At 38.9% G+C, this 24,306-nt stretch overlaps 1 protein-coding gene across 17 annotated transcripts in view; it reads left to right on the forward strand.

The window, feature by feature from the left end:
* The window catches only part of CAMTA1 (calmodulin binding transcription activator 1), a 950,491-nt gene that overhangs the window by 19,222 nt on the left and 906,963 nt on the right, over positions 1-24,306 (forward strand). For all 17 annotated transcript variants that reach the window (XM_073316814.2, XM_073316813.2, XM_073316817.2 and 14 more), the window contains exon 2: positions 16,601-16,719. In XM_073316814.2, the coding sequence (XP_073172915.2) occupies positions 16,601-16,719 (119 nt within the window). The remainder of the gene's footprint in view (positions 1-16,600; positions 16,720-24,306) is intronic.

Genomic DNA, 24,306 nt, shown 5'->3' on the forward strand with positions numbered 1-24,306 from the left:
TAAGGTGCCACAAGTACTCCTTTTCTTATTTTTTAAGGCGGGGTCTTGGTAAGATCCTGAAGGATTTAGAACCACACGTCCAACTGAGCATCAATGGGATTTGTGCTCTTAAATACTGAAGGAAATCCTCTGAAAATCTCTGAATGTTATAGTGGTCCCAACACATTAAAACATTAACAGACTTTATGGGTTATTTTTCTTGTGAAGAAATGTGAAATATTAATTTTTAAGTAATGCATTAATATGTCAACAACTGCTAATTACTTCAAACAGCAATGGTTAGATTTACCTTCCCGAATACCTAGGTACAATTACACTGATGGAATCACTTTCTAGATAATGTTATTTATCTGTGTATTTCAGCTTTGTTCTAAAGACACCCATTGAAAAATCTGGATGCCCTTGACGTAAATTTAAATACACAAATATGGTGATTAAATTTTATTTCAATGTTCAATTTTTTGATATGTTATACATCCCGTTTGCAAAATTTTCACTCCTTTTGCCTTCATGCTGAGGTGCAGTTTAGAAACTGATGTTCTTTAAATTTTATTTATTACTTGTTGAAAATTAGGTTTATAAAACTGATATATTTGTGAGTTTTATAGGCTTATCCTGTTTGTTTGTATGCTATAGAACTGTAGGCAAATCAGGAGTTGAGCAACACATATCGACCCATTTTTGTATTCTGAAATTACACGTTGCACTGATAAAACTCTGGCAGTTAAATTGTCAAGAATTCCGTATCCACCTTCTGGATCACAGACAATTTAAGAACCAGTAAAAAAGGACGTGTGTGGTGGGGGGATAGTAGGAGAAAGGCTCATTGTGATTTGCTATTGTGTGCTTTAAAGTTTTATGGTCCATGTTGCCTCCCTCGGGAGGATGAAGTACAAGGAGCATGAACAAGCCCATAAAATTGCAAAGGGTTTACAGTGTATAATTAATACAGAACTTTCTATGAACTTTATATTAATTTCACTTGAGCTTTTGTCTCACTAACAAATATTTTTTGAACGAAGATTGTTTATAGAATTCAAATGTGCTGATGTTCTTAATGAATCACAACAAGAACTCGTAGGCTGTTTTATTTTAGTATATTTTCTTAGTTTTCTATAGAGGCTGTTTGTGTCTTAGAAAGGTTTTTGAGCTGTGGCCAGGACTAGACTATACTACGTGCCAAAAAGTCAGTATAACTGCCTCTATACTGGGAGGCTTGGCTGGAGTAAAAAAGCATATCCCTGACTGGAAAAAATATGAAGATAGTAGGCACACTTATGCTGTATGGGGCAAGATTGTCTGGTGAAGCTTAACCCTCACTCTGGAAACTGTCTCTGTGCCATGTACTCAGAATTTGGGCTGATGATCACTTACTTGTGTCTCATTTCCTAATCTATAGAATGGGTGATATATCCTTACTTCATACTGGTGGTGGTTCGCTTGAGTTAACATTTGTGAAGTATTTTGAAGATGTAAAGTGTAGAAGTGTTGAATGTATCAGTAGCAATTTCATATTTAATAAATTGTCTGGTGTTTGATTTGCGTTTTAAATTAGAACAACAAAAAAATTTTGTTACAAAGTTTGCAACGCCAAGATATTTGATTGGAAATGAATGAAAAATATTTGCCTGAGCATTAGTCACTGCTCTTCACTATGTTTTCCTCAAACGAATATTAATCTGTCATGAGTCTGACACTATTTAATAACTGTACTGTTCTGTGTTGCTGCCATTAAAAGTTGTTATGCAATTTAAAATATTATTTTATGACTAAAAGTATTTTACATACCTTACTTTCTTCAGGTGCAACAGAGGTGCATTTCTTGGTGCTACCTTTTAGCTAGCTGTCAGCACTAGAATCCCGGTGCTACAATGCTCCTGAGAAACTAGGTATGATAACACTGAATGCTGGCAGCAGCAACCTGAGACCCAGTGATCCATGGGATAGCCCCCAACAGTAAGGGCTGATCTCAGGGGGTGCTTCATAAGTCTTCAGATAGCTCTAATAAAGGGCAGAGAAAACAGCAACTCCTCCAAATATCTTTGTGTACAGGGTGGGGGACCAGCAGAAAATAGCTTTTCCCCCCCCCTTTTTTTTACCTGAGGATGGATGCAGAGATAAAGTTTCTTGACACCTTAGATGACTGCTTCTTGGAGCAGCTAGTCCTGGAGAGGCAATTCTTGACTTAATCCTAAATGGAGCACAGGATCTTGTCCAAGAAGTGATTATAGCTGGATCTCTTGGTGTCATAAATATAAAGAGAAGGGTAAACCCCTTTGAAATCCCTCCTGGCCAGGGGAAAGCTCCTCTCACCTGTAAAGGGTTAAGAAGCTAAAGGTAACCTCACTGGCACCTGACCAAAATGACCAACGAGGAGACAAGATACTTTCAAAAGCTGGGGGGAGGGAGAGAAACAAAGGGTCTGTGGGTCTGTCTTTGTCGGGGATAGACCAGGAATGGAGTCTTAGAACTTTTAGTAAGTAATCTAGCTAGGTACATGTTAGATTATGATTTCTTTAAATGGCTGAGAAAAGAATTGTGCTGAATAGAATAACTATTTCTGTCTGTGTATCTTTTTTGTAACTTAAGGTTTTGCCTAGAGGGGTTCTCTATGTTTTTGAATCTAATTACCCTGTAAGATATCTACCATCCTGATTTTACAGGGGGGATTTCTTTATTTCTATTTACTTCTATTTTTATTAAAAGTCGTCTTGTAAGAAAACTGAATGCTTTTTCATTGTTCTCAGATCCAAGGGTTTGGGTCTGTGGTCACCTATGCAAATTGGTGAGGCTTTTTATCCAACATTTCCTAGGAAAGGGGAGGGTACAAGTGTTGGGAGGATTGTTCATTGTTCTTAAGATCCAAGGGTCTGGGTCTGTAGTCACCTAGGCAGATTGGTGAGGCTTTTTACCAAACCTTGTCCAGGAAGTGGGGTGCAAGGTTTTGGGAAGTATTTTGGGGGGAAAGACGCGTCCAAACAGCTCTTTCCCAGTAACCAGTATTAGTTTGGTGGTGGTAGCGGCCAATCCAAGGACGACGGGTGGAATATTTTGTACCTTGGGGAAGTTTTGACCTAAGCTGGTAAAGATAAGCTTAGGAGGTTTTTTCATGCAGGTCCCCACATCTGTACCCTAGAGTTCAGAGTGGGGGAGGAACCTTGACACTTGGTAATCCATAATATAATTAAATTTAACATCTCTGTGGCGGGGAAAACACCTCAGCAGCCAAACACTGTAGCATTTAATTTCAGAAAGGGGGACTACGCAAAAATGAGGAGGTTAGTTAAACAGAAATTAAAAGGTACAGCACCAAAAGTGAAATCCATGTGTGCTGCATGGAAACTTTTTAAACACACCATAATAGAGGCTCAACTTTTAATTGTATACCCCAAATTAAAAAACGGTAAGAGAACCAAAAAAGTGCCACTGTGGCTAAACAACAAAATAAAATGAGAGACAAAAAGGCATCCTTTAAAAAGTGGAAGTTAAATCCTAATGAGGAAAATAAAAAGGAGCATAAACTCTGGCAAATGACATATAAAAATATAATTAGGAAGGCCAAAAAAGAATTTGAAGAATAGCTAGCCAAAGACTGTAAAAACATTTTGCTATTACTTTTTAAGTATATCAGAAGCAGGAAGCCTGCTAAACATCCTGTGTGGCCACTGGAAGATTGAGATACTAAAGGAGCACTCAAGGACGATAATGCCATTGCGGCGAAATGAAATTAATTCTTTGCATTAGTGTTCATGGCTAAGGATGTGAGGGAATTTCCAAACCTGATCCATTCTTTTTAGGTGACAAATCTGAGGAACTGTCCCAGATTGAGGTGTCATTGAGGTTTTGGAACAAAGTGATAAACTAAACAGTAATAAGTCACCAGGACTGGATGGCTTTCACCCAAGAGATGTGAAGGAACTCAAATGTGAAATTGCAGAACTACTAACTGTAGTGTGTAACCTATCATTTAAATCGGCTTCTGTACCAAATGACTCGAGGATAGCTAATGTAATGTCAATTTTTTAAAAAGTCTCCAGCGGTGATCCTGACCATTACAGGCCAGTAAGCCTGACGTCAATACTGTGCAAACTGGTTGAAACTATAGTAAAGAACAAAATTTTCAGACACATAAATGAACATAATTTGTTGGGGGAAAGTCAACAATCAGTTCCACACATACAAAATGGGAAATGACTGCCTAATGGGAATACTGTGGAAAGGGATCTGGGCGTCCTAGCGGACCACAAGCTAAATATGAGTCAACAGTGTAACACTGTTGCCAAAAAAAAAAAGTGAATATAATTCTGGAATGATTAGCAGGAGTGTTGCAAGCAAGACACAAGAAGTAATTCTTCTGCTCTACTCCGCGCTTATTAGGCCTCAACTGTGTCCAGTTCTGGGTACCACATTTCAGGAAAGATGTGGACAAATTGGAGAAAGTCCAGAGAAGAGCAACAAAAATAATTAAAAGTCTAGAAAACATGACCTATGAGGGAAGATTGGGGGGGAAAAAAGGGTTTGTTTAGTCTGGAAAAGAGAAGACTGAGAGGGGACCCGATAACAGTTTTTAAGTACATAAAAGGTTGTTACAAGGAGGAGGGAGAAAAACTGTTGTTCTTGATACGATAGGACAAGAAGCAATGGGCTTAAATTGCAGCAAGGGAGGTTTAGGTTGGACATTAGGAAAAACTTCCCAACTGTCAGGGTGGTTAAGCACTGGAATAAATTGCCTAGGGAAGTTGTGGAATCTCCATCATTGGAGACTTTTAAGAGCAGGTTAGACAAACACCTGTCAGGGATGGTCTAGATAATACTTAGTCCTGTCATGGGTGCAGGGGACTCGACTAGATGACTTCTCAAGGTCCCTTCCAGTTCTGTGATTCTGTGGTTTTTGTAAAGGGAAATCATGCCTCACCATTCTACTAGAATTCTAAGAGGGGGTCAACAAGCATGTGGACAAGGGAGATCCAGTGGATATTGTGTACTTAGATTTTCAGAAAGCTTTTGACAAGATCCCTCACAAAAGGCGTTTAAGCAGGGGTTCTCAAACTGGGAGTTGGGACCCCTCAAGAGGTCATGAGTTATTGCATGGGGGGTCATGAGCTGTCAGCCTCCACCCCAAACCGCGCTTTGCCTCAGCATTGATAATGGTGTTAAATATATAAAAAAGTGTGTTTAATTTATAAGAGGGGTCGCACTCAGAGGCTTGCTATATGAAAGTACAAAAGTTTGAGAACCACTGATCTTAAGCAAAGTAAGCTGTCATGGGATAAGAGTGAAGGTCCTCTCATGGATTGGTAACTAGTTAAAAGATAGGAAACAAAGGGTAGGAATAGGTGGTCAGTTTTCAGAGAGAGAGGTAAATAGTGGTGTCCCCGAGGGGTCTGTACTGGGACAAGTCGTATTCAACGTATTCATAAAAGATCTGGAAAAAGGGGTAAACAGTGAGGTGGCAAAATTTGCAGATGATACAAAACTTCTCAAGATAGTTAAGTCCCAAGCAGACTGTGAAGAGCCACAAAAGGATCTTACAAAACTGGGTGAATGGGCAGCAAAATGGCAGATGAAATCAATGTTGATAAATGTAAAGTAGTGCACACTGGAAAACATAATCCCAATTATACATATAAAATGATGGGGTCTAAATTAGCTGTTACCACTCAAGAAAGAGATCTTGGAGTCATTATGGATAATTCTCTGAAAACATCCACTCAATGTGCAGCGGCAGTCAAAAAAGCGAACAGAGTGTTGGGAATCATTAAGAAGGAGATAAAATATATTGCCTCTATATAAATCCACGGTACACCCACATCTTGAATAGTGTGTGCAGGTGTGGTTGCCCTATCTCAAAAAAGATATACTGGACTTGGGAAAAGGTTCAGAAAAGGGCAACAAAAATGATTAGGGGTATGGAATGGCTGCTTTATGAGGAGAGATTAATAAGACTGGGACTTTTCATCCTGGAAAAAGAGGCAACTAAAGGCAGATATGATAGAGGTCTATAAAATCATGACTGGTGTGGAGAAAGTAAATAAGGAAGTGTTATTTAGTCCTCCTCATAACACAAGAACTAGGGGTCACCAAATGAAATTAATAGGCAGCAGGTTTAAAACAAACAAAAGGAAGTATTTTTTCACACAGTGCACAGTCAACATGGGGAACTCCTTGCCAGAGGATGTTGTGAAGGTCCAGACTATAACAGAGTTAAAAAAAACTTGATAAATTCATAGAGGATAGGTCCATAAAGGGGTGTTAGCCAGGATGGGCAGGGATGGTATACCTAACCTCTGTTTGCCAGAAGCTGGGAATGGGCAACGGGAGATGGATCACTTGATGGTTACCTGTTCTGTTTATTCCCTCTGGGGCACCTGGCATTGTCCACTGTTGGAAGGCAGGATACTGGGCTAGATGGATCTTTGGTCTGATCCAGTATGGCCGTTCTTTTGCTCATGTGAGAGAGAGACTAAAAATACTGGGACTATTTAGCTTGGAAAAAGAGATGACTAAAGGGGGTCATGATAGAGGACTATAAAATCATGAATGGAGTGGAGAAAGTGAATAGGGAAGTGTTATTTACTCCTTCACATAAAACAAGAACCAGGGTCACCCAATGAAATTCATAGGCAGCAGGTTTAAAACAAACAAAAGGAAGTACTACTTCATACAACACACAGTCAACATTTGGAACTTTTTGGCCTTCACAACATCCCCTGCAAAAAACTAAGTTTTTTGACAATAGGTCCATCAATGGCTATTAGCCAAGATGGTCAGGGTAGAAACCCATGCTCTGGATGCCACATAGCCTTTGACTGCCAGATGGTGGGACTGGACAACAAGGGATTGATCACTTCACACTTGCCTTTTCTGTTCATTTCACTGAGCTCATTCTCCTGGGTTGAACAGAAATATTCATTGAGTGTGGATACATACTAGAAGAAATCAAAATGTTACAGGTAGAAAAGTTAATTTTGCCTTTTATCAATAGACCATTGTGTGGAGTGATAACATTGATCATATGTGAATGGAGGTTGATCATATGTGAATGGAGGTTGCTGTAGTCTGGTGAATCTGGCACCTGTAAATTGAGTGGGTGTATCAAGCATAAAAATCCGTTTCTTCTGCAGCTTTGCCTGTAAAGACTCAGCTAGTTATTATTGAAAGGAAACTTGAGTGACGATGGTGATCTCCACAACTCTTTAAGCTTCAGTTCCCTTTGTGATACCATCATCTGTCCCAGATTCCAAATCTACTTTGTCATAATAAAGTACAAGGTTTTTTACCCTGCATACATTTGATACAGATTTTTGTCTAGCTACAGTGTATTCAGTGGACCAGTCAATAAGCACTGTAATAAATCTAGCTTTTTATATGAATTGTTGAGATCTTTTTGTCAGTTATTGGGCTAGTTGCACTTCTGATCCCTTCTGCTGTCTGTGAGTGCACCCCCGTTCAGGCCTGTAGGCAATCACCTGTTTTGGGTAGGAATAGTGTGATTTTCCCATTCGCAGACTGGGCATTGGGTGCAGTACCCTACTACTAACTGGTTACATCGGTAGATCTGACTTCAGAACCTGCAGTTCTCTTCCTCAGGAGCTATAACAAGTGGCATCCAGTGACCAAAAGGCTTTCTTAAAGCAAAGTATTGTTTGTTTAATATTAAAGCATTTCAGAGAAAAGAACTTAAAACAATAAACAGTCTATACATATTCCTGTTTTACCTAAGGCTTATTATCCACCTAGAAACTTGGGGAAGGCCCCAGCTTATTCAGACATTATTGCAGGACATGTCTCTGTGTCGGTATCAGTCTGTTTCCTCCACAGATTGACAACTGCCCTAGCTCCCTCTCTCTAGAGACCTTTTACCCATTCAGTGTCCATTACTAGGCTCCCAGGCGTGGAAAAACAATTGTGTAGTTTTGGCTGGGGCCTGGAAATAGCATCTTCACTAAGCCATTGTCTTGTAATTGTCCCCAAAGGTTTGTTGGGAGACTGCTTATTTAGAGCTATTGAGTTGCCTTTCTGTTTTTCCAACAGCTCCCGATTAAGCTAAATGGATACATTTGTACAGAAAGCCCAATGTAGCTATACAGTGACTATCTTGCTAATCAGGTTACATGTGGTAATTATTACAGATCAGAATTCCTAGATAACATAGCAGCTCCACATTGACCACATCTTTCTTAAGATATTTTGCAATTTCCTTTCCAAAAGTCTTATGTTCCATGGGTGTAAATATATTTTGAGCCCAAGTTAAGGATGTTTTCTGTAAATTATAGAGTATTTTAAAAATCTGTAAACCTGAAATGGTGTTTAGTGAATATGGTAAATTACGTTAAATGAGGTGGCAAACTATTGGATCTCGTGTTTCATCTTATGAAGAGATCTGGAAAGAGGAACTTCCTATGGACAAAGTAACGTATTCTGCTTTCATGCATTTCACAAATTAAACTGCCTAGCTGTGACAGTATTAGCTGATTTGCAACTGCATAGTTGTAACACAATATTAGAAAGAGGACATTGTCCTTTTGAAATTAAACCAAATTTTGTTGCTGCAGCAAGAAACAGGATTGTATTTTTGTACTTCAAAATGTACTTTGGGCTAGAAAATAACTCTTTGAATTACCTGGCCTGTAGCTGAAAGGCCTTGTCCCAAACTCTCCCCTTCCAGCCCCCGCTTCTTAGAGTACTAACAGGGCAAAGCTCTTAGGCATAGTTTGACTTGTGTATTTGGGGGAGCACCTCCAGTCAAGCCAATGGGGCCGTGCATGGGGGCAAATTCTGTGCTGGCCCACAGGGGTACCATTTCAGATTTTGGGGAGGGTGATCTTTAACCATGATTCCAGGAGCTAATTAGGCAACTGAAAACTAATTTTTTTTTTTAAGATAATAGCTTAGAAATTATCTGACAGGAGCATTGTGTCTAATTCCTATATCAAAAAAGAAAATTAAATAAAAGACTCATTCAGCTCTAATACTAACATGACCTGACGTCTTGTGGCAAGTCACTTAAGGGACACTGGTTAGGTTTAAAATTGTAATATATATTCTTTCTCAGATACTGTTACTAAAGTCAGAATGGACCATCGTTATCATCCTGCACGTTGCAGGCCACAGAACCTCACCCACTCGCTCGTGTGGTAGACCCTAATCTCTGGCTGAGTTACTAAAGTTCTCAAATATGGTTTAAAGACTTCAAGTTAGAGAATTTACCATTTACACTAGTTTAAACCTGCAAGTGACCCATGCCCCATGCTGCAGAGGAAGTGAAAACCCCCCAGGGTCTCTGCCAATCTGACCCGGGGGAAAATTCCTTCCTGACTCATATGGTAATCAGTTAGACCCTGAGAATGTGGGCAAGATCCACCAGTCACTCAGCTCATTCCCAGCATTTCCTGTTCTTTCCTGCCAGACCTGACTCTTCTATTTTTGGGGGGGCTTCTCTGCAACAGTGTTTTTCCCAGTTAGTTCTTAGTTCTTTACTTCCCATTTCATACTCTTAAATTGCTATGGTTTTGTACTCATTTGTTTAATGTACTAATTGTTAGTAGAATTTCAGGTTTTATATAGATTTCTTTTTTCCTAGTAAGACATTTCACGCTTAAAATGCTCTTCTATGCTGAAAAACCACACGTATTCAAACAAAAGTGATAAGCAAATTGCCTGTGCTGATTTTGCAACCAGTATCACCTTCTGATATACATTGAACTTTCACAAGTCATGATGCTAAACTGCTCAAGATAGTTAAGACCAAAGCAGACTGTGAAGAACTTCAAAAAGATCTCACAAAAACTAAGTGATTGGGCAACAAAATGGCAAGTGAAATTGAATGTGGATAAATGTAAAGTAATGTACACTGGAAAAAATAACTCCAACTATACATACAATATGTTGGTGGCTAATTTAGCTACAACTAATCAGGAGAAAGATCTTGGAGTCATCGTGGATAGTTCTCTGAAGATGTCTACGCAGTGCGCAGCGGCAGTCAAAAGAACAAACAGGATGTTACGAATCATTAAAAAAGGGATCGAGAATAAGACAGAGAATATCTTATTGCCCTTGTATAAATCCACGATACGCCCACATCTTGAATACTGCGTACAAGTGTGGTCCCCTCATCTCAAAAAAGATATACTGGCATTAGAAAAGGTTCAGAAAAGAACAACTAAAATGATTAGGGGTTTGGATCAGGTCCCATATGAGGAGAGATTAAAGAGGCTAGGGCTTTTCAGCTTGGAAAAGAGGAGACTAAGGGGGGATATGATAGAGGTATATAAAATCGTGAGTGGTGTGGAGAAAGTGAATAAGGAAAAGTTATTTACATGTTCCTATAATATAAGAACTAGGGGCCACCAAATGAAATCAATGGGCAGCAGGTTTAAAACAAATAAAAGGAAGTTCTTCATTCAGCACACAGTCAACCTGTGGGACTCCTTGCCTGAGGAGGTTGTGAAGGCAAGGACTATAACAGGGTTTAAAAGAGAACTGGATAAATTCATGGAGGTTAAATCCAGTAATGGCTATTAGCCAGGATGGGTAAGGAATGGTGTCCCTAGCCTCTGTTTGTTTGTCAGAGGGTGGAGATGGATGGCAGGAGAGAGATTACTAGATCATTACCTGTTAGCTTCATTCCCTCTGGGCCACCTGGCATTGGCCACTGTTGGCAGACAGGGTACTGGGCTGGATGGACCTTTGATCTGACCCGGTATGGCCACCCTTATGTTCTTAAAGCTTCAAGTAGGGGATATACTTCTCAGGATTTGCAGATTGAAGTAAAGTGATTTAGGAGCACAAGTCCCATTAGGTCCTTTTGAAAATCCCACCCTTATGTACCTAAATATGAGTTTAGGAAACCTAACTTTAGGCTCCTATTTTTTTTTACCATTTTGGCCTATATATATTTTTAAAACAAGTGACTAACTTTTTGTTAATGTGTAGGAAGTCTAAATAACTTTTCATTGTTAATGCTGAAGAAATTTTGTTTTGAAGTGACAAATATTTTATGTCACTAAGTTTGTAGTACAGATACAGTTTTTGTTCCTGATATGGCAAATGCTTATGCACATACTTAATTTTAAGTTAATGAATAGTCCTATTGAAGTTAATGGGACTATTCCTGTAGGTAAAGTTACATACCTGCTTAAGCATTTATAGGTTCAGGGCCTTATTTTCAGTACTTGTGCATGTGACTTTGATTATTGTTTGTCAGTTAGTATCTCAAGGGGTGGCTGTACTCCATAGAATTTAGAGGGAGATATCGCAAGAAAAAGTTGGGTTTTTTTTCTTTGCTGTTATCATGGTAGGTACATGTTGTTCAGAAAAGAAACATGATCTGCTAGGGTATGTTTTCCATTGTATTTATGGGATAACAAACCACTTTAACCTTATTATAGGAGCTTACTCAGTGTGGCACAGAATGCCTTTTCCCATCAATTTCATGTTAACTTCATCACAGTTCTTGTCAAAGTTGAATGGGTGAGATTTCCATCATCTATCAGACATGAAGAATTTTTTCATTATGTGGCATCTGCTATGCTTAGAACTGCTGTCTAGCTTCTGCTACTGTGAGGCATCTTTACTTGATGTCTTAAGTGTTCTCTTTAGATCATAGGATAATAAATACTAAGGTAATAGGAGTGGATAATGCTAAAAGGTGAGCTCATTTAGCAAATGAATGTTGAGCTTAGGAGAGGGTGAGGAAGCATATACTTATCACTTAAAGTAATACACTATTTTTTGTTCTCTTCAGTGCCATTTGGTCAAACTTACCATTCAACAAGGTTAAATCTGTTTTGGAGGTCATCAAATCTGGCTGTCATCTCATGCAACAGTATTATTATTTGGATGGCTGGACCATTTTTAGGCCCTACCCTGAAATGGATTTTTCATAAGTCGTCAGTGTGGTAAAGCAGGATGGCAGCCACTTCCATGCTGCTGATTACTTTCCCCTGGTCTACACTAGGACTTTAGGTCGAATTTAGCAGCGTTAAATCGATGTAAACCTGCACCCGTCCACACGATGAAGCCCTTTTTTTCGACTTAAAGGGCTCTTAAAATCGATTTCCTTACTCCACCCCTGACAAGTGGATTAGCGCTTAAATTGGCCTTGCCGGGTCGAATTTGGGGTACTGTGTATACAATTTGATGGTATTGGCCTCCGGGAGTTATCCCAGAATGCTCCATTGTGACCGCTCTGGACAGCGCTCTCAACTCAGATGCACTGGCCAGGTAGACAGGAAAAGAACCGTGAACTTTTGAATCTCATTTCCGGAGACTGCGGGAACTGTGGGATAGCTACCCACAGTGCAACACTCCGGAAGTCGACTCTTGCCTCGGTACTGTGGAAGCACTCCGCCAAGTTAATGCACTTAATGCACTTAGAGCATTTTCTGTGGGGACACACACACTTGAATATATAAAAACGATTTCTAAAAAACCGACTTCTATAAATTCGACCTAATTTCGTAGTGTAGACATACCCTTTGAAATGGTCTGGCTGAGTGGTTTTAGGGTTGGCTTTAGCCATTTTTGGAGTTCTGAATGTGTACCTCATTAGTCGTTCTTAAACTTTATTTGGTTATTAAGTGTGCTTGTCAGAGCACCCAGTGCATATGCAATATTCAAAAAAGCAATTTTAGAGCCCGGTTTATCAAATAGATTCTAACTTTCTCTCTTACCCCATTACTGTAAAGGAAAATTAACTTTAGATCCTTTCTAATATTCCCTCAAACAAAAAAAATGTGAAAATAAGCTTTAGCTCTGCACTGTGCCTGGAGAGTCAAGGGCCTTGGTCTGGAAGTGCCCTGTCACCAAGACTCCTTTTAATTTAAATCTGGGGGGTGCATAATTGGTAGGCCTCATCTGATCTCCATTCACGAAGTATAATAGGAGGAGAAACCCTTTGTTTTTAAGTATGTGGATTTGAAGGGTTAAGATCTGAGGCCTATCAAGTATTTATACCTAGTCATTGCACAGTTCCAAAGCAGCAAGTTGTATTAGTACCCTGCCAAACTTTGCCCCTCTCAGATCGCTATTTACAGAAGTCAGTTTCACCAGAAACATTTTTTCAGTCTTGAGAGATTGGTTATTCACCAAGGAAAACTTCAAGTATTTAAAGAATTTATTCTCTCATTTTATATTTTGTAGGTTCTTAATAATTCCTATAATTTTGGCTATATCCTTTTCCAAGGAAATTGGTACAAGTGAATTTGTACAGAAAACTGCATTAAATAAGATCTCAGAAGACATAGGATAGCAAGTACTAGATCCTGGAATAATATCAGACTGGGAAAATTCTTTCCTGTTTTGGCTTTGACATTACAGCATGAACCAGTAACATCCAATTTCTTGTAGAAAAGAGCAAACCCCAAAGTGAAACCACTATTCATGCTGAGAGTTGCACTCAGATAAGTTACCCTGAAAGGGCCATAAGAGTGTTACTCTTGGAGATCAGCAGTTTATGTACATGGTTGCTAATTGCGTGAATATGACTCATTAGAGTAGATGTTTATTGTGGAGTTTATCATGAGATCTAATTAAACTCAAAAGATCCAGTGGATCTAGTTTGCTCTCTCAGTTGCACTTTGTCCTGATTGCAGGCCTAGTTGCACCCTATCTCTTTTTTGGTCTCTCTGACTGCACCCTCTCAGGTATCTGGCCTTGTGCCTTCACCTCTCTTAGAGTTGGAATTTCTCTGTTTTCCCACTCTTGCACTGGCTTCAGTACACTGTGCATTGACTGTGCTTGCTCAGCAAGGCCAACTGGGTTTGACACCTGCAGTTCTTCCCTTTGGGAGTCTATGACCAGTGTTAAGCATAATGACCAGTAGGGTTGCCAAGCCTCCAGGATTGGCCTGGAGTCTCCGGGAATTGGCATCAAAGTCCTGGCAACTATTGAAAGCAATCCAGGAGGATATTTAAATAGGATATTTAAAGAAAATGACATTACATAGTCACGGGAAGGGGGGTGGGGAGAGGAGAGAATCTCCCGGAATAGCTTCAATCAGAGTTGGCAACCCTACCAGACAGCCTTCTGCCAAAGAATTGTTTAATCTTAACAATAGGAATATAGCATAGAGAGAAAAGGATTTTAAAACTATCCACATGCATGTCTTTTACCTAAAGCTCTACCATCCTGTGATGGTCTAATTTGAGAGACACTAGTGGGTCTTGGGTGTCAGCCTGAACAGTTCCCTGGCAGCAATTAATCTCCCCCGGAAAAGAATGTCTTTTTACCCAGTCTGAGTTCTTTCGCTGTTCTCAGTTCCCAGGACTGCCCTGTGTGGCAAAACAGGTTTTGCACCTTGACTGGAGTCATGAGATAGAATCAGCTCAGGCATTGTTTGTTGACCACTCTGGATTGTTTACTGGGGGATGGCCTAGCTTGAGTCATTTTTCCCTTCCTGCTTGTTTTCCCAACAGTCCTGTTGATTTAACTCTGTATAGTTAAGGAGTAAACATCCCAATAACCTGGCCAACACACAGTAGTCATAAACTATTACAGAGCAGATCATGTCTGTCACACGCATCACTGCATATCGTATAAAATATGCTGTGCTTGCATGAGCAGTTGATCTAACAGAAAGCATATTGTTGTACTTCACAAAAGAGAGCACAATCAAGCCCTAAAAATACTTGGGATATTCAGCTGCTAGCTTGAACCCAGGTTCTGCTTTCCAAAGTGATTTTAAAATCCTTCTAATCCTGTATTTCTCATTTTATTTGTTATTGATTACTGTAGCTATATATGTACCATAGGTTCTCAGCTGTGTTTGTTTGTATAAAACTTTGTTGGTAGGGGGGTCCAGTTAGTTGGCCCAAATTTGGTGAATGATGTTGCAACCCCATGTGCCAGTTCACAGTACCACTCATGGGGTCACAATGCTACAACAAACATGCAGGTTAGTGTTTGAGGACCTTCTGGAGAAAGTGAGTCTTGGCGGGGGAGGGGGTTTACACAAGGGCAGCATGAGTATCTTTTCAGCTATTGTATGGGGGTGGCCTCCGAGGCTGAAAACAAACAAAAATGTTGAGTGCGTGTTTGTAATTGAAAAAAGAATTGAGAACACTTATGCAAACTTTGAAAATGACTACTAACATCATTTTGGCTTCTGTGTTATGAAAATAAAATGGACTGATATTTGAAACACAAATCTTTAGTATTTTATAAATGTGTGGTCTGAAAAATTTACCATATACATATGAGCCAAAGGCTGTTGGGAAGTTGATGTTTGTTTAAAAGGTACATACAGTATATAAAAAACATACATAACATATATACAATTATACCTATTTTGACTATTCTTACTCTATAAACCATCTAGAAGAGAAATGGGTGGGGTGAGATAGAACTAACAAAACTTGTGCCTGTTGTTGAAAATGTTAATAGTACTGGGATTTCTACTAGAGTTGCCTTGAACTCTGCTAATAAATTTGAAGACCCGACCCTTGTGGTTACCGGAGAAAGGCTAATTTTTGTCTCACCCTTTTCCCATTCTGACTAATGCACGGGGAAAGACTTTCCATCACTCTACCCCCACTACCAGCCCTCTGGGTACTCTGAGGCCAAGTTTACACTAGAACCGTTACATCAGCTGTGCTGCTATAGTGTGTCTGGTAAAGACACAGTCTGCTGATGGGAGCACATCTCCTGCTGAAGTAGCACCAATATGGACGAGCGTTTGGATCACTGTAACCTGCATCGCTCAAGGGGGTATCTTTTTCACACCCCTGAACGATGCAAGTTAAATCAACTTAAGTGGTAGTGTAGCTCTGCCCTAAGGAACTGTGTGTGCTTTCCCAAGTGGCTGAAGAATGAAACTGACCTGATTGTGGTCAGATGATCTACTTCTCTCAGATCTCCCTAGCTAGTGGAAGTTGACAAGACTGAGTTTTTACTCTGCTGCAGCTTGACAAAACTGTTTCGGTAGCTGAAGAGGTACTGGGGATGTCTGCAGATTTAGGCCAGGTATATACTAGAAGAGGTTTGCCGTTATAGCAATACTGGCAAATCCTCCCAGTATAGATGCAGTTTAAAAGTGCTTTTTTCCAGAGTATCTTATATATAAGTTCCCCGAGTGAAATAATATATACCAGCAAATATGCAGTGTAGTTGCAGCCACGTCAGTCCCAGGATATTAGAAAGACAAGGTGTTTGAGATAATATATTTTGTTGGATCAACTTATGTTGGTGAAAGAGACAAACTTTCAAGCTCTGCAGCTTGTTTCTCTCACTATACCAGCAAAAGCAGTTTTTTGCTGCTATAAAAATGTTGCCAAAAGTGATACCCCCAGCAACATTACTGTATTGGCACGATTATAATGGATACCAGGCCTTAGAAAGCTGGCATTGCTTCAGTTTATATTCAGTTGAAATTCAGAAGGTTACCTTCATGATCATAAGGGATAGATATTTAATGTTTTTAAAATTAAATCTTAAATTCTCCCAAAGTTTACTGGTTTTCCTACTGCCACTTGCCATGGAAAACTACCTGCTCCTCAGTGGCAAGTAGGCGAGTGGATTTTTCAGGTCTTGTTAATTTGATTTTATTATAACAATTTCCCCCCTCATGTTACATGCATTATATGTATTTTTTTCCTTCTAGATGATCATGGGAACAGCAATGGCAGTCATGTAAAAATCTTTTTACCTAAGAAGCTGCTTGAATGTCTACCAAAATGTTCAAGTTTACCAAAAGAGAGGCACCGCTGGAACACTAATGAGGTAGCAATTTTTTTGTCTTTTGATTGCACTTTTCTTGGTGCTTATTGGCTGTTTTCTTCAAGAAAACTCAGGAAATATTGTAGGTGAAATTGTTAATATGGAAACCCATGACCTTTGGTATCTAACAGAAGCTGACTCACTTTCTGAGAGGCTTGTGTTATTTAATGAGCTTTGAATTGTGCTTGTTTCAAAAAGACAGAATGAGCATGCTGACTAATTTGGCAGGAGTCTGTTCTGTTTGTATATGTTGCAGTGTTTCTCAAAGGCTTAGTTAAACTCTACATGTGTCTGATTTAAATATTCTTACTGTTGTCAGGACTTAATGAAGATATGGCTTTGGTACTGTACTAAACAGTATTGTTTTGAAAATGTGAAATTACTCTTAAAATGGATAATGATAGATTTCCTAGCAGTAAAACAATACTTATTCCTCCTTGCAAAATGGATTTGAGACTTAGCTAGCTTAGCAACTTCTGAGAAACCCTTGTTAAGAGTAGAGGATGCGACAAATAAGGTATTTCAGACCTGCAGCCCAGTTCTAAAAACAAAGCAGGAGGTGATTCTCTGACTGTGCCTGTGTAACTTGTTAACCAAAACAGGATTTTTGTGGTTGTTGTCAAGACAAGAAATGTACTCATTCCATTAATATTCAGTTGTTTAGGGGTACAAATTGAAACTTAAAATGCAGTCTGTGTGTAAACCATTGCCTATTGAGTCTTAGGCAGTAAGGGTGCAAGTTATATCTTAGTACCCTCCATATAGTTTTAGATCTGAATTGGTTGTTCAAATAATACCTGTGGGGGAAAAAAAACCACAAATATTTTAGTGGATACCATAATTAAAATTTGTCTATCACTGTAATCAATTATTTGTACCAGACTTCAAAAGATTTTAACTAAAAATGTACCAACAAAATGTACATGACAGCAGGTGGTCACTCAAGCACAAAACCAAAAATCTTAATTTGTAAAAACCTGGTTAGCAAAGTTGCAAACATGTTATCACTTTTTGTCTCAAATATAAATTTGATCTTGCAAATTGTAATTTATAAAATATTGTAATAAGGTTAGTTAGGTCAGGGTTTTTATTTTTTAATTGCCATCAAAAATTTCTAGAGCAGTGCTAAGTATCATGCTTTCATATGCGTTGTCTCACATGAATTGGGCTGTAATTTTGCAACTTAGTCATTACAATTTTCTTTTTTTAATTGACTTTCTTCTGTGATAGCATTTATATTTGCAACAAAGCATGAATTAGTAGCAATTCCTATGATTTTAAAAGATGCTGGTTTTCGGGAAATATTTGGGCAAGTAAAACTTTTAACGTGGCTGGAGCACTAGAACAGTATTTTATTTTGAAGAAGTTTGGTGATTTCAGAAACTTCTCTGGATGACAAAGCCATTAAAAAGTGTAAACTTTGTTTTTTCGCGTCACGTCATTCATACCAGAATATCACAAAAATCTTCACATAATGCTGTCGTTTGTGCACATACATTGTAAACTTTAATTATAATATCTCATGCAGATAGCATCTATAGTTATAGGAATTCTGGGTAAAGTTACACAGTACTGAAGTTTGAGGGGAAAATGATTGAATATGGGGTGAACTAGAAGGTGTATGGAATATGATTTGTCTTTCTGGTGCTCATGAGGTGTACTAGGCTAAGAGAAGAGATTGAGGAATATTGTCTGAATGTGGGGCATGTGTCAGTCACTGTTGGAGTTGTGTTCAAATCTTTTAATAGTACTTGTGGTATAATGGATGCAGGTATGTCTTAAACTATTTGCCAATAAAATTAATTTTAGCTACAATTACTGTAAGTGATTATCATAATCTTTTCAGCACTACATTGTCAATGGAGAATCAGTTTAGCTTAGTCTTTTAGATGTGGACCGTGACACTGTCATCTGTGCCTTTGTTACCTCTAAAAGGTTATTACCGTAGACCATCACAAGTGATTTAAGGATGATATTCAGTGGCAGCGGCCAAGGGACTAATTCTGCCCTTGGATTAAGGCTCATGGTTTCCATTAACTTCATTGTATATTGAACTGGTTTCAGTTTATCTGTGAATGTATTTAAAGGGTTGACCTTTATGGGTGGTCATAGTGGCGTGTCCTGTATTATACCATGTACCAAGAGAAGAGAATCTTCTGCCTAAATTAAGTTTAGCAGCATTAAATTTTCTTCAGCAGAACACAGTCTTAAATATCTGCGTAGATGCACTAGATTATATACTATGAATAATAAAATCAGTAGGATACGAGAACAGTGAAAGTGGGGATCATGTCCCTTTCTCCCTGACCGTGGTTCTTACTCTGAATTAAGTAAACTTCGACATTGTTATATTTCTTGTTTAGGATTAACTGATTCTCTCACTAAGCCTTGATTCCATATCATTGTATAAAATTACTGTTATTGAAAGAACATTGTGAATTGTAAGTACTTGACACAACCAAAGATTAGTTTAGTCTGTTGTAGATTATCTTCTCCTCACTCTGTAAATGTATTTTTTGTACTCTTATAAAACTACTTTGGGATACGTAACTTAATTTTAAAGACCAAAACACAGTTTCTCAAATATTTAATGTTCAGTACATAGACAAACAGGTTTTTTGAAAACTGGGGTTTTGCAGAAAAATGTAGTAAGCAGTTAGAGAAGTGGGGTATTTTAAAATGCTTACAAACTTATATTGAGATTTGCTTTCAGATTATTCAGTTTTAACTAAAATGATGGAAATAGATTTACTTACCAAAATCTCATCTATTTTAAAATCAACTTTATGGTGTTTTTATATTTTACAGTGAAGAAAAAGTTCCTTGTAAATTTTATTTTTTTTAATTTGACCTCTGTGACAGTTTTTTTTTACAGCTGCTTATTTTTGTAGCCCTTTCTGAATTTAGTGTCTTGTGTTTTGTAATACTTAGTTATATTAGTAAAATCACCAGTTGCTACATAATTTCCCAAGACATTTTAAATGCTTTTAAGCTACCTTTTCTTATAAATACATAAGTATGGAAAATCCATAGAAAAGTTATTGTTTGGCGAATTGAGGGGAAAAAAGAAAACCCTGATTAATTTGCATCACATTAAACACAAATCTAACCAAGACTTGATATTTGTAATGTCGGTGTTTTAATAAACAAAAATACATGTAGGCCGACTCTCACTGAACCTTAGCTATAACCACAGTGCTACATATAACTACTTTCAGAGTTAGATACTAATCAAGATGAGTGGGAGTGACCAAATCTATCCCATTGTAATGTACAAAATTTATAATGTTCTTGGGGTGGGCAATATTCTTAAATGGGATTTAGTCAAGATGCTGAAACACTGACAAAACAAAAGTATTCTTCAGAGTGTCTACAAGAAATGAGGTATTTTTTTACTATCTTTTATATAACTCAATTATGCCTTTTAACTCAAACTTAGTGAAAAGCATGAAGTTACTCAGATCGTTCCTTGTTATGTGTAGTTTGTGGAAACAGCAAGTTGGCTAGTGTTATAAAATCTTGTACAACTATGTAAAACAGCCAGTACTTACAGGGCTGGAGTATTTTGATTACACAAACTAAATCAGCTCTGTAATCTCCTAAGAACATTTCTTTGACTAATTGTATACTGCCTGTTGGTAAAGGCATATAAAATGGCATTTGATAACATCCAAGATATATTAAGTATAACTTTCATTGTATTCAGTCTAGTCTTATGGTTTTTAAAGTTTGGTTTATCATGTAAAGTTAGGGCTGCCAAACTATTACAAAAATTAATCAGGAGATTAAAGAAAATTGTGATTAATTGATGTTTTAATTGCACTGTTAAACAATAATAGAATACACTTTAAATATTTTTGGATGTTTTCTACATTTTCAAATATATTGATTTGAATTACAACACAGAATACAAAGTGTACAGTGTTCACTTTATATTTTTGATTACAAAATTTGCACTGTAGAAAAGAAAAAGTATTTTTCAATTCCCCTCAGACAAGTACTATAGTGCAATCTCTTTATAATGAAAGTGCAGTTTACAGATGTAGAAATTTTTTGTTACATAACTGCATTCAAAAATAAAACTATGTAAAACTTCAGAGCTTACAAGTCCATGCAGTCTGTCGTCTTGTTCAGCCAGTTGCTAACACAAACAAGGAGATAATGCTGCCTGTTTCTTATTTAGAGTGTTACCTGAAAGTGAAAACAGGCATTTGCATGGCACTGCTGTAGCCAGGATTGCAATGTATTTACGTGCCAGATGTGCTAAACATTTGTATGCCCCTTCATGTTTCATTAGCATGGGAGCATGTCTTCTGGAATGGTGACCGAAGCATGAAGGGGCATATGAATGTTTAGCATAATTGACATAAATATATTTGAAAATGTAGAAAAACATCCAAAAATATTTATAATAAATTTAAATGGGTATTCTGTTGTTTAACAGTGCAATTAAAACTGCGATTAATCGGAATTAATTTTCTTGTGTTAATTTGTTTGAGTTAATTGCTTGAGTTAACTGCAATTAATTAACAGCCCTATGTAAAGTATTCCAAACTCTAACTTCTTATTGAATCAGGTAATCTACTGAGGTGCAATGGAGCATCACGAGGAAGAAGTGGCTTCTAAAATATCAGTACTCAGGGGTGCTGTGCCTCTTGGCATGTAGAGTGTCTTCCTGTCTCTTCCTAGCAGAGCTCATTAGGTTGACAGAAGCTGGGGATACCTGCTGTTAATCACAGAAAAAGCTCTCTTGAAGCTGTCTTCGTAGTTGAATGCACCACAGAGAGATTTATCTTCTTCAGGAAACATCAGAGCCATAGACTGGCCATGTGTTCAAGAAACAGTGATATTTACAAGTAGTCTGTGCATCTTTCTTTAAGTAATACCAAAGACACTGTGCTATAAACTCCTGAAGTTAGTTTTTTGATTGACAAACCAGTTTGACTGTAGAGAATACTAAATTTTTCCCATAGAAATAGATTCTCTCAATTTCCTAACAAAATCCAGCAGTACCTCTCATATTTAACCTTTTCTTCCCTGCATGGTAAAGAACCTCAGCTTATGTCCAGTCTTTTTCATCCCAGTGTTCAGGTGCTTCTTGAATTACTGCAACTCTGAAGATAGCAATCGAAAGTTGTCACTTATCTGTTGAGGTATGTATTGACTGTCCAGTCAGTGTACTCCAGGTCAAATCACGTTCAGCGTCATGTCGGTTGTGATTTTTAGCTCACATAATGCTGAACACAGTTTGCCCTGGTCTGAATTAACTGGACAGTATTGCCCAACATTGTGTCATGTAACTTTAGTCTTCACAGTTATATTCAAACATGTTAATTTTCTAGTGAAGCCAAGCCCATTGAAAGAGGAGGCTGAAAATAGGATCCCAGTGTACGTGGGGACTGGGAGAGAGACAAGAAATGGGATGCAGTTTCTGAGAAGGGAAAGATAGGGGAGAGGTGCAATGCAGTGCACTGGTGCTTTCAACTTTATAAAGGAATCTAAAATATTTAAGCACAAAAGCGGTTATTAGGAACTGTAAATAGGTTGTCAGCAAATAACCCAACAAGTCATAATTAAGGCTATGTTTTAGTGATGAGTATTTTTAGTAAAAGGTACGGACAGGTCACGGGCAGTAAACAAAAATTCATGGCCCATGACCTGTCCATGACTTTTACTATATACCCCCTGATTAAAACTTGGGGCTGGGGCAGCTCGGGGGCGAGTGCTGGAGGAACGTGGCCCCGGGAAGCGCTGTGGGTACTCGGGGTCGGGGGGAGTTAGGGGAACTACTGCGGGTGCTGGGGAGGGGGTCATGGGTGTTCGGGGGGGGGGGGGACATGGCCCGGGGGGCACTGCAGGTATTGGTGTGGCCCACGGGGGTGCTGCAGGGGGGTTGGTGGGGCTGGGGCAGGCTCCCTACCCAGCTCCTATGAAGCAGCGACCCCAGCTCCTAGCTCCATGTGCTGCCTCCACTCCACCCCCAGCCTGGTTCTGCAACTCCCCTTGGCTGGGAACCATTGCCCCTGGGAGCTGGGGCAGTGGTGCCTGTGGGGCAGAGGCAGCTGGAGCTAGGAGCTGAGGGAGCTCCCCCCAGGTAAGCACCGCCCTGCACCCCAATCCCCACCCCTGAGTCCTCACCCAAACTCCTGCTGCTGGGGAGCAGGGAGGGCCTGAGACTGGCTCAGAGGCTGCCAGAGCTGCTCAGGCAGCTCCCGGGCCAGTCGCACTACTGAGCTGTTGCAGAAGTCACGGAGGTCACGGAAAGTCACGGGATCCATGACTTCATTGACGTTCGTGACCAACACGGAGCCTTAGTCATAATTACTATTATAAAGTAGAATCCTGTTCCATAAATCATCCACAGGGGTGTTAAAAAAAAAAAAGACATTCAGAAAATAATGCAGTTTAGAAGATCCCAAAAGTATGGGATTCTTAATTGCTGTTACAATGGTAAGTAAGTTATACAGGACTTAATTTGCCTATCTGAACTGACATAACTTAAAATTTATGACAATAGAAACATTTGCTGATTTATTCTTAGGCTTGTGAGTGGTAGTAGAAAGCGACGGTGGAGAATTAACTGGGAATTAACTAATGGCTGTCTCCCCAACAAAAGAGGGTCACCATTAGCCAGTGGCTGCCATGACTTTCTAGGGGTGTGACTGCCCTTCCCCCTGGTCCCACCTCACAATATGGGCTCACCGTGAATAGCTAACCTTGTTAGTTATGATGGATGTTATTTAAGACATTAAGCTGTATTTTGATTCCTTCCCCTTAACGAGTCAGAATGGGAGGGGGAAGGTTTAAGGGGAGGGGAGGGGAAGCAGGATGTCACTACACTTGAATATCAAAATAATCCTTTAAGCATCTTTGTATAATAATAAAGGAACCATATTACCAAAATACACTGTGTCTATTTACTAGAGAACTGCACAAAACACTACTGTAGTAAATGTTGAAAACATCTCCAACAAATCTCTATGCATGTACGGTAGAGAATTGAAGTAAGAAAAAATAAGCATTTCCCCCCTGCTTTGCACATGTGGGGTAGGCTTCAACTAGGAAGTCTTCAAAGGGAATTATCCTGCATATTAATTGAAAAAAGTTAATTACAATCCCAATTGTTTTTTAATTTTTGGAGGCAAAACTGAAGATACTTTTAAAGATAACTCTAGTTAGCATTTTGCTGTTTTCCATGGCAAGCTGCATTGCAGGAATCTGAGTCTGAATGACATTATTTCCCATTTACTGTGGGGAGTCTAGCTAGTTTTGTAATCTTTCTTGTCGTAGACCCTTTGAGACCAGAAGAGATCATCATAATCATCTAGTCTGACCTTTTGCACATTGCAGCTATAGAACCTTGCATACCTACTCCTGTAATAGATCCCTATCCTCTGGCTGAGTTACTGAAGTCCTTAAATCATGGTTTAAAGACGTCAAGTTACAGAGAATCCACCATTTACACGAGTTTAAACCTGCAAGTGACCCGTGCCCCATGCTGCAGAGGAAGGGAAAAAAACTCACAGGGACTCTGCTAATCTTACATGGGGGAAAATTCCTTCCCTACCACAAATATGGCAGGCAGTTGTA

Source organism: Lepidochelys kempii, chromosome 18 (genome assembly GCF_965140285.1).
Source record: "Lepidochelys kempii isolate rLepKem1 chromosome 18, rLepKem1.hap1, whole genome shotgun sequence".
Classification (NCBI taxonomy): domain Eukaryota; kingdom Metazoa; phylum Chordata; order Testudines; family Cheloniidae; genus Lepidochelys; species Lepidochelys kempii.